Genomic DNA, 14834 nt, shown 5'->3' on the forward strand with positions numbered 1-14834 from the left:
AGTTGAGGTCAAGGTGATGAGGACCAGGCACACAGGCCAAGGACCTAGGTAGCCCAAAGTTATTAAAATGTAAGTCCTCAAGCTAAGATGTCAGTTTATCAAAAAACATGAAAAGTAATGTTGATCACAATGATATCAAAGCTTAATATGAAACAATAGCTAAGCAAAGTAAGCTGAAGTAGCTTGGGTAGGGAAGCCAGTGTTTTTAAAAGGCTTAAGCTAGTGTTGCCAACTCTTACAGTTTATTGAGTTTCCTTATTGTTGCCACACTTAAGGGCTAAAGCAGAGAACCTAGTAAGGGGGCACAGAATAGTGACGCTGTAGCAGAGTTGAAAACAAACAAATGGTTGGGTGAAACATGGTAACAACTTAATTCTTCAATTATCTGCATCAGACTTATATTGGTGACCTAGTAGTGAAAAGAAAAGGAGTACTTGTGGCACCTTAGAGACTAACAAATTTATTTGAGCTAAGCTTTCGTGAGCTACAGCTCACTTCATCGGATGCATGCTATGGAAAGTACAGAAGATCTTTTTATACACACAAAGCATGAAAAAATGGGTGTTTACCACTACAAAAGGTTTTCTCTCCCCCCACCCCACTCTCCTGCTGGTAATAGCATATCTAAAGTGATCACTCTCCTTACAATGTGTATGATGATCAAGGTGAGCCATTTCCAGCACAAATCCAGGGTTTAACAAGAACGTTGGGGGGCGGAGAGGGGTAGGAAAAAACAAGGGGAAATAGGTTACCTTGCATAATGACTTAGCCACTCCCAGTCTCTATTCAAGCCTAAGTTAATAGTATCCAATTTGCAAATGAATTCCAATTCAACAGTCTCTCGGTGGAGTCTGGTTTTGAAGTTTTTCTGTTGTAATATCGCAACTTTCATGTCTGTAATCGCGTGACCAGAGAAATTGAAGTGTTCTCTGACTGGTTTATGAATGTTATAATTCTTGACATCTGATTTGTGTCCATTTATTCTTTTACGTAGAGACTGTCCAGTTTGACCAATGTACATGGCAAAGGGGCATTGCTGGCACATGATGGCATATATCACAGTGGTGGATGTGCAGGTGAACGAGCCTCTGATAGTGTGGCTGATGTTATTAGGCCCTGTGATGGTGTCCCCTGAATAGCTATGTTGCGATATTACAACAGAAAAACTTCAAAACCAGACTCCAGCGAGAGACTGTTGAATTGGAATTCATTTGCAAATTGGATTCTGTTAACTTAGGCTTTAATAGAGACTGGGAGTGGCTAAGTCCTTATGCAAGGTAACCTATTTCCCCTTGTTTTTTCCTACCCTCCCCCCTCAGACGTTCTTGTTAAACCCTGGATTTGTGCTGGAAATGGCCCACCTTGATTATCATACACATTGTAAGGAGAGTGATCACTTTAGATAAGCTATTACCAGTAGGAGAGTGGGGTGGGGGGAGAGAATACCACTACAGAAGGTTAACACCCATTTTTTCATGGTTTGTGTGTATAAAAAGATCTTCTGTACTTTCCACAGCATGCATCTGATGAAGTGAGCTGTAGCTCACGAAAGCTGATGCTCAAATAAATTGGTTAGTCTCTAAGGTGCCACAAGTACTCCTTTTCTTTTTGCGAATACAGACTAACACTGCTGTTACTCTGAAACCTAGTAGTGAAAAGCTCCATATCCCATTACAACCAATCTCTTGAATCATCTTCATTAATTCAAAGTTGTATTAATACATTTCACTGTATACATGACAAAATATTTTTACCACAAGAAGACTGATTGCTACACTAAGCCAAATGAACATGTTGCTGTCTTTTAAATGCAAAAGCAAGCAAAGCAATTTTGCTAGTAAATCCTGTGGTTTTCGAAAAGAACTTTGAACACATAATTCTGTATTTATAATAATGAACTGTTTCCTTTCAAAGGTGACAACTTTGAACCACAAGTATTTCCGCACGCACTTAGAGGACAGCCTTTCATTGGGAAGATCACTAGTGATTGAGGATATAAGTGAAGAGTTGGATCCAGCACTGGATAATATATTAGAAAAGAATTTCATTAAATCAGGAACCTCTTTCAAGGTTAGTTACCTAACAGAAGAATTATAATAGTGTTTATTTTGTGTTGAATAATATAGTTCTTTATTTAGCTTTCTAAAGCTTTACTAAATGGAACATATTTTATTTTCTATGGGGTAATAAAAATTCATTAAAAACAGCAAACTTAAATAATAAAATGTGATGTTTGAGATGACATGTTGATCTAGTAGCAAAGTAACATGATGGTGTATGAGGAATCTGAGTTTAATTAGAGGTCACTCCTGAGGCTTCCAAGTCAGCAGTGAGTTGCATTAATCCTATTGAATGGGTGTGCTTTCTATTGATTTTTAAGTGATGCCCAACTAGCCTCCACTAAGAATAGAATTAACAGGTGTCAGGGTTCCTCCCCACTCTGAACTCTGGGACCCACATGAAAGACCCCCTAAACTTATATTCTACCAGCTTAGGTTAAAACTTCCCCAAGGCACAAATTCCTTTCCTTGTCCTTGGATGGTATTGCTGCCACCACCAAATAATTTACACAAAAATTCAGGAAAGGGTCACTTGGAATCCCTATCCCCCCAAGCCTCTTCACGCCCTTTCCTGGGGAGACTTGAGAACAATATACCAACCAATTGCCTTAGCAACGGGGGCACAGACCAGACCCTTTGTCTTCAGGACACTGAACCCAATCAGGCTCTTAAAAGAATAACTTTATTTATAAGGAAAAAAATAAAAGGATCACACCTGCAAAATCAGGATGGAAGGTAACTTTACGGAGTAAATAAAAAGATTTAAAACTCAGAGGATTCCCCTCTGGCTCAGCTTCACAGTTACAAAAACAGGAATAAAACTACCTCTGTAGCATAGGAAAATTCACAGCTAAAACAAAAGATAACCTAACTCATTTCCTTGCCCTACTTACAATTTCTGTAATTTTAGATGGAATATTGCAGGTATATTTTCAGGAAATGTTGTACCTGCCTGGCTTCTCCCTGTCCAGAGAGGGAACAAACAAAGAGAACAACAAACAAATCCTTCTCCCACCCCCAGATTTGAAAGTATCTTGTTTCCTCATTGGTCCTTCAGTACAGCTGCCAAGGAGGGATTTTATGCTATTCTTTCCTCTATATTTATGACAACAGGCTTCAGAAGAAATGACATCTAACTATCTTCATCAGTGGGGTGATCATAACGATGCATGACCTTTAACTTTTTGGAGTGTGCTTTACTAGTAATAAGAAATATCTGTCCTCCTCTTGTGTCTTTTTATTCTTGTGCTCAAATGACTCGTGCAGTTCTTTTCCCCTTAATTTAGTTATATAACAGCACAGAGAGACCATTTTGATTTCCTAATGGAAATGAGGGAAGTGTCCATCTACTTTGTTCTAGCATACATTATAGCTACCATTTTTCCTCTGCAGTTCTCCCCACCACTGCGACTTTCTCTAGACCAAGAAAATTACCTTTATAAACTATAAAAGGAGAAAAAATGGAAGAATCCCCAACTAAAATAATTGTATCCTGTTTAATCTTAAATGACCAAAACAATTTGTCTTTGGGGTATTTTTATCTTTATTAATTTTCAATGTAAGTATGTATAATTACGTTGGAAGCTAAAGACTACTTGACAGAGGCTGTAGTCCAAATTATTGGTGGTAATGAGAATTGTCTCCTATAAAACTGTTTAAACATTCTTTGCTGCTATTTTGATTGAGTTGCCAGAGCAGGGTAGGCAATAGTGGTGAGGTGGAGATACCTCCTCACTAACCCACTCTCCCCAGGGTTAGTGTTTTTGAAGTAGCCCAGGTAAGCCTATGTGTGCATGACAAGGGAGCTCATACCCACTGCTTAAACTTCCTTGCACTTGTACACACACATGCAGTTTTTAGGGAATTTTGGAAATGACTTAGAACAACGCTTCCTCAGCTCTCGTCCCCTAATGCCCATACTCTACTTGCGCTACATTGATGACATCTTCATCATCTGGACCCATGGGAAAGAAGCCCTTGAGGAATTCCACCCGGATTTCAACAGTTTCTACCCCACCATCAACCTCAGCCTGGACCAGTCCACACAAGAGATCCACTTCCTGGACATTACAGTGCAAATAAGCTGTGGTCACATAAACACCATCCTACACCAGAAACCTACTGACCTCTATACATGCCTCCAGCTTTCATCCAGAACACATCACATGATCCGTTGTCTACAGCCAAGCTCTAAGATACAACCGCATTTGCTCCGATCCCTCAGACAGAGACAAACACCTACAGGATCTCTATCAAGCGTTCTTAAAACTACAGTACCCACCTGGTGAAGTGAAGAAACAGATTGACAGAACCAGAAGGGTACCCAGAAGTCACCTATTACAGGACAGGCCCAACAAAGAAAATAACAGAACGCCACTAGCCATCACCTTCAGCCCCCAACTAAAACCTCTCTAGCGCATCATCAAGGATCTATGACCTATCCTGAAGGACGATCCCTCACTCTCACGGACCTTGGGTGACAGGCCAGTCCTCACTTACAGACAGCCCCCCAACCTGAAGCAAATACTCACCAGCAACTACCACACAACAAAAACACTAACCCAGGAACCTATCCCTACAACAAGCCCTGCTGCCAACTGTGTCCACATATCTATTCAAGGGACACCATCATAGGACCTAACCACGTCAGCCACACTATTAGAGGCTCGTTCACCTGCACATCTACCAATGTGATATATGCCATCATGTGCCAGCAATGCCCCTCTGCCATGTACATTGGCCAAACCTGACAGTCTCTATGCAAAAGAATAAATGGACACAAATCAGTCATCAAGAATTATAACATTCAAAAACCAGGGGGAGAACACTTCAACCTCCCTGGACACTCAACAACAGACTTAAAGTGGCAATTCTTCAAAAAAAAAAAAAAACCCTTCAAAAACAGACTCCAATGAGAAACTGCAGAACTGGAATTAATTTGCAAACTGGACACCATCAAATTAGGCCTGAATAAAGACTGGGAGTGCAAGGGTCACTACAAAAACTAAAAACTAATTTCCCCAGACTAATTTTCCCCTACTGTTACTCACACCTTCTTGTCAACTGTTTGAAATGGGCCATCCTGATTAGCACTCCAAAAGTGATTTTCCTCCTGTTGATAATAGCCCACTTTAATTGAATTGTCTCATTAGAACTGACCACCCACTGGTAAGGCAACTCCCATCTTTTCACGTACTGTGTATATATATCTTCCTACTGCATGTTCCGCTCCATGCATCTGATGAAGTGGGTTTTACCCCACGAAAGCTTATGCCTAAATACATTTGTTAGTCTCTAAGGTGCCACAAGTAGTCCTTGTTGTTTTTGCTGATATAGACTAACATGGCTACTACTCTAAAATATACTAATTGCAATCTTTGTTATTTCAATGATGTAAATGTTTCCATGGTTTGTACACAGTCAGTCAATTAGCTTTACTGGTTAAAATCAAACTCATCTGCTGTCACTTGACACTTGTGAACTTTTTCTTCAGGTGAAAGTTGGTGATAAGGAGGTAGAGGTGATGACTACATTTAAACTGTATATTACTACAAAACTACCCAATCCTGCTTTCACACCTGAGATCAATGCTAAAACATCAGTTATTGATTTCACTGTTACAATGAAGGGACTTGAGAATCAATTACTGAAAAGAGTAATTCTTACTGAGAAACAGGTAAGCTAGCAAGATGAACAAAGAACTGCAATACTAATTGTGCAATAGTGGTACTTGTTTAGCTAACTTTAATATATGGGATGAAAAATGCAAGTAGAGAAGGGCAAACTGTCAATCTTTTTTAATGTTTTAGTAAGTTTCAGAAAGGAAACTTCTAAACAGAAATACACAGTTGTGAATTTTCTCTTAAGAGTGAGAACTTGTGGAAAAGAGGCCTGTCAATGTGCTAGTATCAGCATTAGAAATTGTATACTGCAATTTGGCATTTATTAAGATAATTGAATCTGGATAAACACAGGAAAAGCATGCTACTCAAACAAAGAAATAAAAAACGTTATAGAAATAACATTTATTTAAATGGGGAAAATATAAAATAACTGAAATAAAATATAAGCTCTAGTATGCTGCAGTATGGACAAGTGCTTTTTAAATATGATGCAGTGGTATAGTCAATAAACAGTTGTATCATTTTCTTGATTTCTGACACTAGGAGTTGGAGGGAGAGCGAATTAAACTCATGGAAGATGTAACTTTTAATAAGCGGAAGATGAAAGAATTGGAAGACAATCTTCTCTATAAACTAAGCGCAACTAAAGGTTATATATTAATGAATAAAAACAGGGATTTTTGTGGGGAAAGTAAAACTAATCAGTGTCAATATGGAAGGGCCTTTATGTGAACCATAAACAAAGCAAGAAGGAGTATATTAAACCACACTTACCTTTTATCAAAAGCTCATCTAAGGAAAGTGGAAGAAGGTGACTAGTCTAGCATTTGATATGAACCCTCTAGACATGCTTGTCTATATATGTATGGGCATGAACTGGTATAGTTCCACTGGGGAGAAGCCGGATCTGGTGAAGTCACACAGGGGATCTTTACCATCTTGCACAGAGTAAAGTTTCATAGAGGTATGGTTTGGTGAAAGGGAATATGAGGGAGGTCAGAGAAGGAGAAATCCAAAGATCTGCCATTGAAGCTGGTGTTGATGCTGTGGAATAGTTTCGGTGTTGAATCCTGCCCCAGAGGCCCTGGAACATCTGTATCTCCACTCCAGGGAGATCCTCCTCACCCAAATAAATTAATGAGGCTGTGGAAACTCTTTTGGCTCTGTGTACCATACATGGGGACTAGTTTCCCTTTTTGTCCTATTGCAGGACCTGTTCTCTTTAAGTCTGAAGGAGTGTTACAGCTAAATGAGGATCACCATATCAGAACCCTGACTCCTTATCTGTTGTGCTTCAGTATTGTATGTAGATGAAGAATACAATTAAGTCTTAGTGGTGACTTGGTAGGAACATCAGGAGTGTGTGTGGTGCTTATTATAGGTGTCTCTTTTGAGGGAAGATAGCTCTTCCATAAAGGAAAAAACTGTTTAGCTAGTATGTCACTGCCTCTATTGAAGGAAGAAGTCACTTTATATTGCTCTCGTAATCTAAAGGCATCTTAAATGGGGTATAATCACTTGCATGCCTTTTAAGGTCCCTTTACATTGCTGGAGAAGTGGGGGTTTAACACCTACAGTGCAGTTATAGCAGGAAGAGAGACAAAACTACTTCAGCTAGGTACTCAGCTGCTGAAACTGGTGTAGCTCTGGAGTTAGTGCAACTAGGCACATTTATACCAGTCCATTGTGCAATAAAAACACAGGATTATGGAGCAGCTTTTTAAAATTTCTTTAAAATACCTGTCCTGGTTGGATATAAAAGCCAAAATCATTTTTTAGACTCACTATGCACATGTATCTTAGTGGATTGACTCTCCTGGGAGTTGCCAGCAGCATGTCCCACTCTCCTGATATCTGAAAAAGAGAACAAAGAGAAAAGGACATTGAGCCCTTGTCTATAGGGGAAAGGATTTTTTAAGTATATCTTCAGATTATTATTTGCATAAACTGCCTTGCATCCAAACACAAATGATATTTTGCATTATCTTGTGTCTTATCCCACTATAATTAATCTTCATGGAAGCAAGTTGATTCTAGTTCTAAATGAGACATAGTACTGAAAACTTCATATAGGTACATCACCATTTCCTAACAGCTGTGGCACTGCAGGTAATCCTTCTACTGCCCTTCCACACTGCTTTGAGGACCTGGGGAATTACAGACCAGTCAGCCTAACTTCAATACTTGGAAAGATCCTGGAACAAATTATTGAAGAATCAGTTCGTAAGCATCAAGAGGATAGAGTGGTAACTTATGTCCAAAATGGGTTTGCCAAGAACAAATCAGGCCAAGCCAACATAACTTGCTTTGATAGTTACTGCCTAATGAATAGAAGGAGAGCAGTAAACATAATATATTTTGATTTTTGGTAAGGCTTTTGACACAATCTCACGTTACATTGTCATAAACAAAATAGGAAAATATGGTCTAAATGAAATTACTGTAAGATGGGTGCACAACTTCTTGAAGAACCTACTCTGAGAATAGTTATCAGTGATTCACTATCAAACTGGGAAGACATATGTAGGGTCTGTCCCTACAATACTTTCATTGGTGGCTTGGATAACAGTGGAGACTATACTTATAAAATTGGCAGATGACATCAAGGTGGGTGGGTTGCAAGATCTTTAGAAGACAGGATTAGAATTCAAAAGGACCTTGATAAATTGGAGAATTGGTCTGAAATCAATCAGATGAAATTCAGTAAAGACTAGTACAAAGTACTACACCTAGGAAGAAAAAAATCAAATGCATAAATACATATAACTGGAATAACTGGCAGGGCAGTAGTAATACTGAACAGGAGTTGTGAGTTATATTGAATCACAAATTAAATATGAACCAACAATGTGATGCAGTTGTGGAAAAGGCTGATATCATTCTAGAATGTATTAACAGGAATGTTTGTAAGATGTGGGAGATAATTGATCTACTGTACTCATTACTGGTAAAACCTCAGCAGGAATACTATGTCCAAGCCTGGGCATCACACTTTAAGAAAGATGTGGACAAATTGGAGAGAGAGAGAGTGTGCAAAGGAGAGCAACAAAATTATAAAGGGCTTAGAAAAGCTGACTTATGAGGCAAGGTTTAAATAAACTAGGCATGTTTAGTTTTGAGAAAAGAAGACTGAGGAGGGACCTGATAACAATCTTCAGATATGTTAAGAGCTGTTATAGAGGACAATGATCAATTGTGCTCCGTGTCCAATGAAGGTAGGACAAGAAGTAGTTGGTTTAGTCTGCAGCAATGGAGATTTAGATTAGATACTCAGAAAAATATTGTAGCTATAAAGATAGGTAAGTACTGAATAGGTTACCAAAGGAGATTGTGGAGTCCTCTCATTGGACGTTTTTAAGAACAGGTTGATCCTGCCTCAGCACAGGAGCTCTTGAAGTCCATTCCACCCTTACATTTCTATGCTTCTGTGATTGCTTCTCATTTTGATTGGTCTATTAGGTTACCTGTGCACTCTCTACTGCTTGGGGTCCACTTGACTGGATGTCCCCACTCTTTAAATACCAGCACTCACCTAAGTGCATCTCTTTGCAAATCCAGCTTGTGACAAGTTCACAGACCCCAAAGCCCATTATAGCCATCATGCTTGTGTGTGCTTATATTAGGAGATCCTGCTGTGACCTCTGGAGACAGATAAGGACCGAGTTCAGTCTTTCCAATAGTCACTGGAATACAAAGAGCTACAGGTGTTTAGCAGAGCAAATATAGGCGGAGTATTCCCAGGATGCATCAAAGACAAGGAGCTAGGGCAGAATTACAAAATCATACCTCTGTAATGCTCCTAGTACACTTATATACTGTGAAATGCTTCCGCAGAATATTGAATCAAATTCAAGGTCTTGGGTCTTATCTTCAAGGTGCTGCATGGCCTGAGCCCAGGTTATATAAAAGATTGCCTTAAGCTCTGGGATGAACATTCTGGTTGACAACTTCATTTCTCTGACACAATGGAACTTTCTACGATAAGGTTAAACCTTGTCTGTTCAGGAGATGAGAACTTTCTCAGGAGCCATTTCTTTTTCCCTGCCTTCTCTAGTATACATAGATAGTTTTGTGTGTGTGTGTGTGTGTGCATGCCACATTGCTCACTGCACCAGTGGAAGGCATTCAGCTACTACAATGATAAGTGCAATATAAGAACTAGAATAGAATAGAACAGATTTTTACCCAAGAGGCCACAACAAACTGCTGGTAAATGTTGGACAGTTTGGTCCACAATGAAGCAGTCACCTTTGGAAACCACACAGGCAACCATGGATCCCAGCCAGGAGGATATTCCCCTGGACAGCTACAATCTCTTCAACGCTCCTTACAGCCAGTCAGAGACTCAACTGCAGACACCACTAGAGACCTAGCTGGCGAGCCAGGTTGACAGTACTGCAGAGAGAACCTCATCCAGTAAGTATTAAGTGCTACATTAAAATAATCTGTCACATTAGCATCTACTGAGGTGGATTTAGAAACTTTCTTCTGGGCACTGGCTGCACATCACCATGTCTGGTAGATATTACTACAACAAGCACCTTTAACACAAGACAGGTATCTCTCAGGGGTCTTCAGCCTTGTCATGAGATTCCACCTTCCTTCTATTCTTCCAAATGCATGCTCTGTAGTCGTTATGCTGCTACTCCAGGTATAGTTGAACAGCTCCTTTCTCTTATACAAGTGTCCCATAAAAGGCTTCATAAGTCAGAGAAGCAGAGGGTAAGCTTGGCCTCCCAGAACAACAGCTGGAACCACCCCAGTAATGTCCATAGTGGTTTGGGAGCAAAAGTTCCATTTTTCATTACATAAAACATAAGTTTCAGAGTAACAGCCGTGTTAGTCTGTATTCGCAAAAAGAAAAGGAGGACTTGTGGCACCTTAGAGACTAACCAATTTATTAGAGCATGAGCTTTCGTGAGCTACAGCTCACTTCCTCAGATGCATAAGTGAATTTCCCCAAATCCCAGCATTATTGACCTTTCCAGACTACGCACATTAATGTTAGTGAACTTGCTAGGGTGATAAATTTCTAGGGCTTATGTGGAGGAATACCCCTTTCTGTTGATGAACTGCAAGATCTGGTAGGATGATGGCCACATGCTTCTTCATATTTTGGGGAACTTGCATGTTGTTGGTCCAACACTGAAGCTCTGGGGTAAGCTCTGTGCAACTTTTCATGAAAGTGACTGTTCCGTGCTAGGCCGCAGGCCTATCAGGAGTGCTCTGAAAGAACGAGGCCTACATGCAGCAAAGCAGTGAGTTATTGGCTTTAATGAAGGTAAGTGACACACCCGCAACGGGGACTCCAAGTGTTGCTGTCATGGAGGCGGGGAACCCAGTGCACTGGAGCTCTGCCTGGAACGGAATCCAACACGTTCTGGCATTGATATATACGGGTGCGGAAGTCACCATCTTGCACTCCACGCAGACCCAGGGCCGAGCCACTGTCGTAAAAGGCCTCGGAGGAGCGGAGACCCCGGCATATGAGGTTATTGTCACCCTTACCCTGGGGAAGGCTCCTCCGATCCAGGCCATGGTTCTGGCAGCTGCTATTGGAGAACACATACTGGGCATCGACGTCCTGTGGGGTTGTTCTGTGGATAACCAGTACGGCCTCTTCGCGTTTGGACATCCCCAGTATGTAAGCGCGACTTGGGTCCGGGAGGTACGGGTGTTGATGATCCTACAGGGCGCCCCCCATTGGGAGCCCGTGGTGTTGCCTCCCCCCACAGCTGTAGTATCAAAACGACAGTATCGCCTCCCTGGAGGGGAGGAGGAGATTACCCAGACGATTAGTGCGCTGTTAGAAGCCAAGATTATCCGGCCCATCTTAAGCCCATACAATAGTTCCCCGTGGCCAGTGTGGAAACCAGATGGGACTTGGCGTATGACAGTTGACTATCGCGAGTTGAATAAGGTCACCCCTCTGCTGATGGCTGTCGTGCCGGACATGGTGACCTTAATAGAGCGTATCACGGCAGCTGCCCTGCCCTGGCATGCCATCATAGACCTCGCTAATGCCTTTTTCTCCATCTTCATTGCTCCTGACAGTCAGGAACAGTTTGTGTTCTCGTGGCAGGCTCGTCAGTACACCTTCTGTGTTTTGCCGCAGGGCTGGAAGCACTCCCCAACGATTTGCCATCAGTTGGTGAGTGCAGACCTTGCCCACCTAGGGCTGCCAGACGTGACCCGGTGTTATCATTACATTGATGATGTGATGGTATCTGGCCCCTCCCGTGAACTGGGGGCGGATACGTTGCACGCAGTCGTTACGGGCCTGGAGGCGCGCGGATGGACTCTGAACCCGCATAAAATCCAGGGCCCCACGCAGACGGTAGTCTATCTGGGTATCATGTGGGCGGGGCCAGAGCGGCAAATTCCCCGGAAAGTACAACAAACGGTGCAGCGTTATCCCCCACCCCAGACAAAGAAAGAGTTGCAAGCCTTCCTTGGTCTACTTGGGTTCTGGCGTGCCTTCATTTCCCATTTAGCCTTCCTTATGCAGCCCTAGCAGGCCGTGGTACAAAAGGCGGCGCCCTGGCAATGGAAGCAGAGCCATCAAAGTGCCTTTTGACCCTGCACGCTCATGCTCGGCTCCACACTCCGCAGCCTGGGGTCCCCTTTGAGCTCGAGGTCACCACGGTGGCAGACGTGGTTTCGTGGGGGTTATGGCAGCAGGTAGGGGCCCAGCAAAAGGAACCTATCGGGTTCTGGTCCTGTACATTGAGGGGGACTGAACCCAGATACACCTCCCTGGAAAAGCAGATCCTGGCAGTGGTCTGGGCGTTGCAAGATACCGAGCGCATAACAGGCCCCACACTGGTCATTATGCGCATGCCCATTCCTCTGGGGCACTGGGTATGGGCAGAGCCGGCCCAAATGCAGACAGGGGTTGCACAGCTCACAACCCACTTTAAGCAGAAGCATTACTTGCAACAGTGCATGCTGCTGGGCTGGCCCTCCCTCTCCACCCCACATGCCCTGTTATTGGGGGCTGTCACTTTTGAGCATGTACCCTCCCGCACTGATGAGCTGCCCCCAGTGGAAGACCCCGTGCCCTCCTCCCCAGTAGGGGAGGTCCCCCCCGGTGGACCACGTGTCCACCGAGAGCAGGAATATGTATGGTTTACGGACGGATCAGCCTCCTATACAGCTCAGGGAACCCGGCAGTGGTGGGCCATAGCCTATACCCCCTATGCAGATATAGTTGCGATGGCTTGGGGAATGGCCGGCTCCAGCCAGTGGGCCAAACTGCGGGCCGCCACCCTTGCGATTGAGGGCGCCCCACCATGGGTTTACCTATATACAGACAGCTGGGTACCGTATAAGGGTCTCCAGACCTGGATAACTGCATGGGAGGCGAAGGGTTGGGAAGTCGCAGGCCAGCTCCTATGGGGAGCTCCGCTTTGGCAGCAACTGCTACGCTACACCCGACAGGCCCCTCTGGCTGTGCGACATGTGGACACCCACACTAAGGCGAAAACCTCCGAGGCCCACTGGAATGCGGTGGCTGACGATATGGCCCGAGGAGAGGCCTTGCAGCTAGCGGAATGGTACCATGTGGAGGGAGGCCACCGAGGAGCCCGAGCAACGCAAATTACAGCCCTCCGCCAAGGCGTCTCCCTACCCCTGGCGGCGTGTCGAACTGTCCATGCCAGTTGTCCGGTCTGCTCCCGCTTGGCGCCCATCGCCCTTTTGGGACCAGCCGGTAAAATTTATCTAGTTACTGGCCCCTGTCAGGATTGGCAAGTGGACTATATCGGCCCCTTGCCTCAAGAGTGACGCCAGCAGTATGCCTTCACAGCTGTCGATATATATACTTGCCTTTTATTTGTGTATCCTAGTGCAACCGCTGCCGCAGCCACCACGTTAGCTGCGCTGCAGCAATTGTGCTCCCGCTACAGGTCTCCACGCACTCTGCAGAGTGACCAAGGAACCCACTTCACGGCCCAGGCAGTGCGAACCTGGGCTGCAGACGCAGCAGTGGATTGGCACTACCATCTGCCCTACACGCCGACAGCGAGTGGCCTTATCGAACGCCTGAAAGGGCTCTTGAAGGACCAGATCCGTCACCTTGCCCCCACCCATACATTCTGCGGATGGTCTGGGGTGCTGGAACAGGCTGTCTGGCTACTGAACAATTGCTCACTAGGTAGCCAGACACCCTTCCAGCGGCTGGTTTTTCCCCCTACCATACCTACCCTCCTACGGGTAAATTTGATACAGGCACGGGGTGTGATTGACCCAACGCCGGGCCTCATAACCCTATATGCACCACACCCCTATACCCTGCAGGCTGGACAAGAGGTGAGCCCTTGGCCCGCCCAAGCGCAGTTACAATGTGAGCCACCATGTCTGGTTTTCCTTACACCCGTTGGTTTCCGGCATGAGATTCTATCCCCCGTATTGGTTGAGTTCGGACTGCTGGTTAGGCGCCCTCTCGTGCGCCAACGTGGTAACAGAACCAGTGCACTGGGAGTGAGGGGAGGCCCTGTGTAAACTTGTTCCTTTACCTCCCATCGGTCTGGAAACCAGTGTCCTGAGCGAGGCCGAGTGGCACATGCTAACTAGCATGTGGTGGACGTTACCGCAACGTGAACCACAAGCCGCCGTCGTCTTCACCACTGGGGAAGGATGGGTGTACATACTCCCAGAGGGAGAAGACCATCTCTGCATGGTCTAGCTCTCCCGCTTGTCGCAGCGCTTGTTATGAGTAACACAGCTGGAGGAGCTGCCACCTCAGCCATGAACGCCTGGTTGGTACTAGCCCAAAGTGCTGTGAACGCGACATCGTTTTGTCTACTGCGTATATATGCCATGGGAGCCTTGATGGAGACCTGTTTCATTGGCGTCTGTACCGCACCGGCCCTTGTGCAGCACTACTCCTTACTTAAGACAATGAATAAGACTATTACTTATACGGATTTGTATGCCTTGGGTCCAGCCCAATATGATTTAGACACGTCCATGTATTCTTTTCGCCTTGCCAATGTCACTTTTGCCTCCTCTTGTATGTCCTTTGTGAATGCCAGGCATGTTGCAGCAGAGCATACGAATATGGATTTGATTTGTAATGAACGTACTAATGTTTCATTTGCATATGAGCATATGAAACTGCCAACAGGATGGTTTCTCTTATGTGGCAAGA

The 14834-nt window shown here is 44.1% G+C and overlaps 1 protein-coding gene across 1 annotated transcript in view; it reads left to right on the plus strand.

Annotated features, from left to right (window-relative positions):
- Positions 1 to 14834, plus strand: part of DNAH8 (dynein axonemal heavy chain 8) — a 577606-nt gene that overhangs the window by 501038 nt on the left and 61734 nt on the right. The window contains exons 75-77 of the mRNA XM_073338555.1: positions 1915 to 2070; positions 5554 to 5736; positions 6227 to 6332. Of these exons, the coding sequence (XP_073194656.1) occupies positions 1915 to 2070; positions 5554 to 5736; positions 6227 to 6332 (445 nt within the window). The remainder of the gene's footprint in view (positions 1 to 1914; positions 2071 to 5553; positions 5737 to 6226; positions 6333 to 14834) is intronic.

This window comes from Lepidochelys kempii, chromosome 3, assembly GCF_965140265.1.
Source record: "Lepidochelys kempii isolate rLepKem1 chromosome 3, rLepKem1.hap2, whole genome shotgun sequence".
In the NCBI taxonomy this organism is placed as follows: Eukaryota; Metazoa; Chordata; order Testudines; family Cheloniidae; genus Lepidochelys; species Lepidochelys kempii.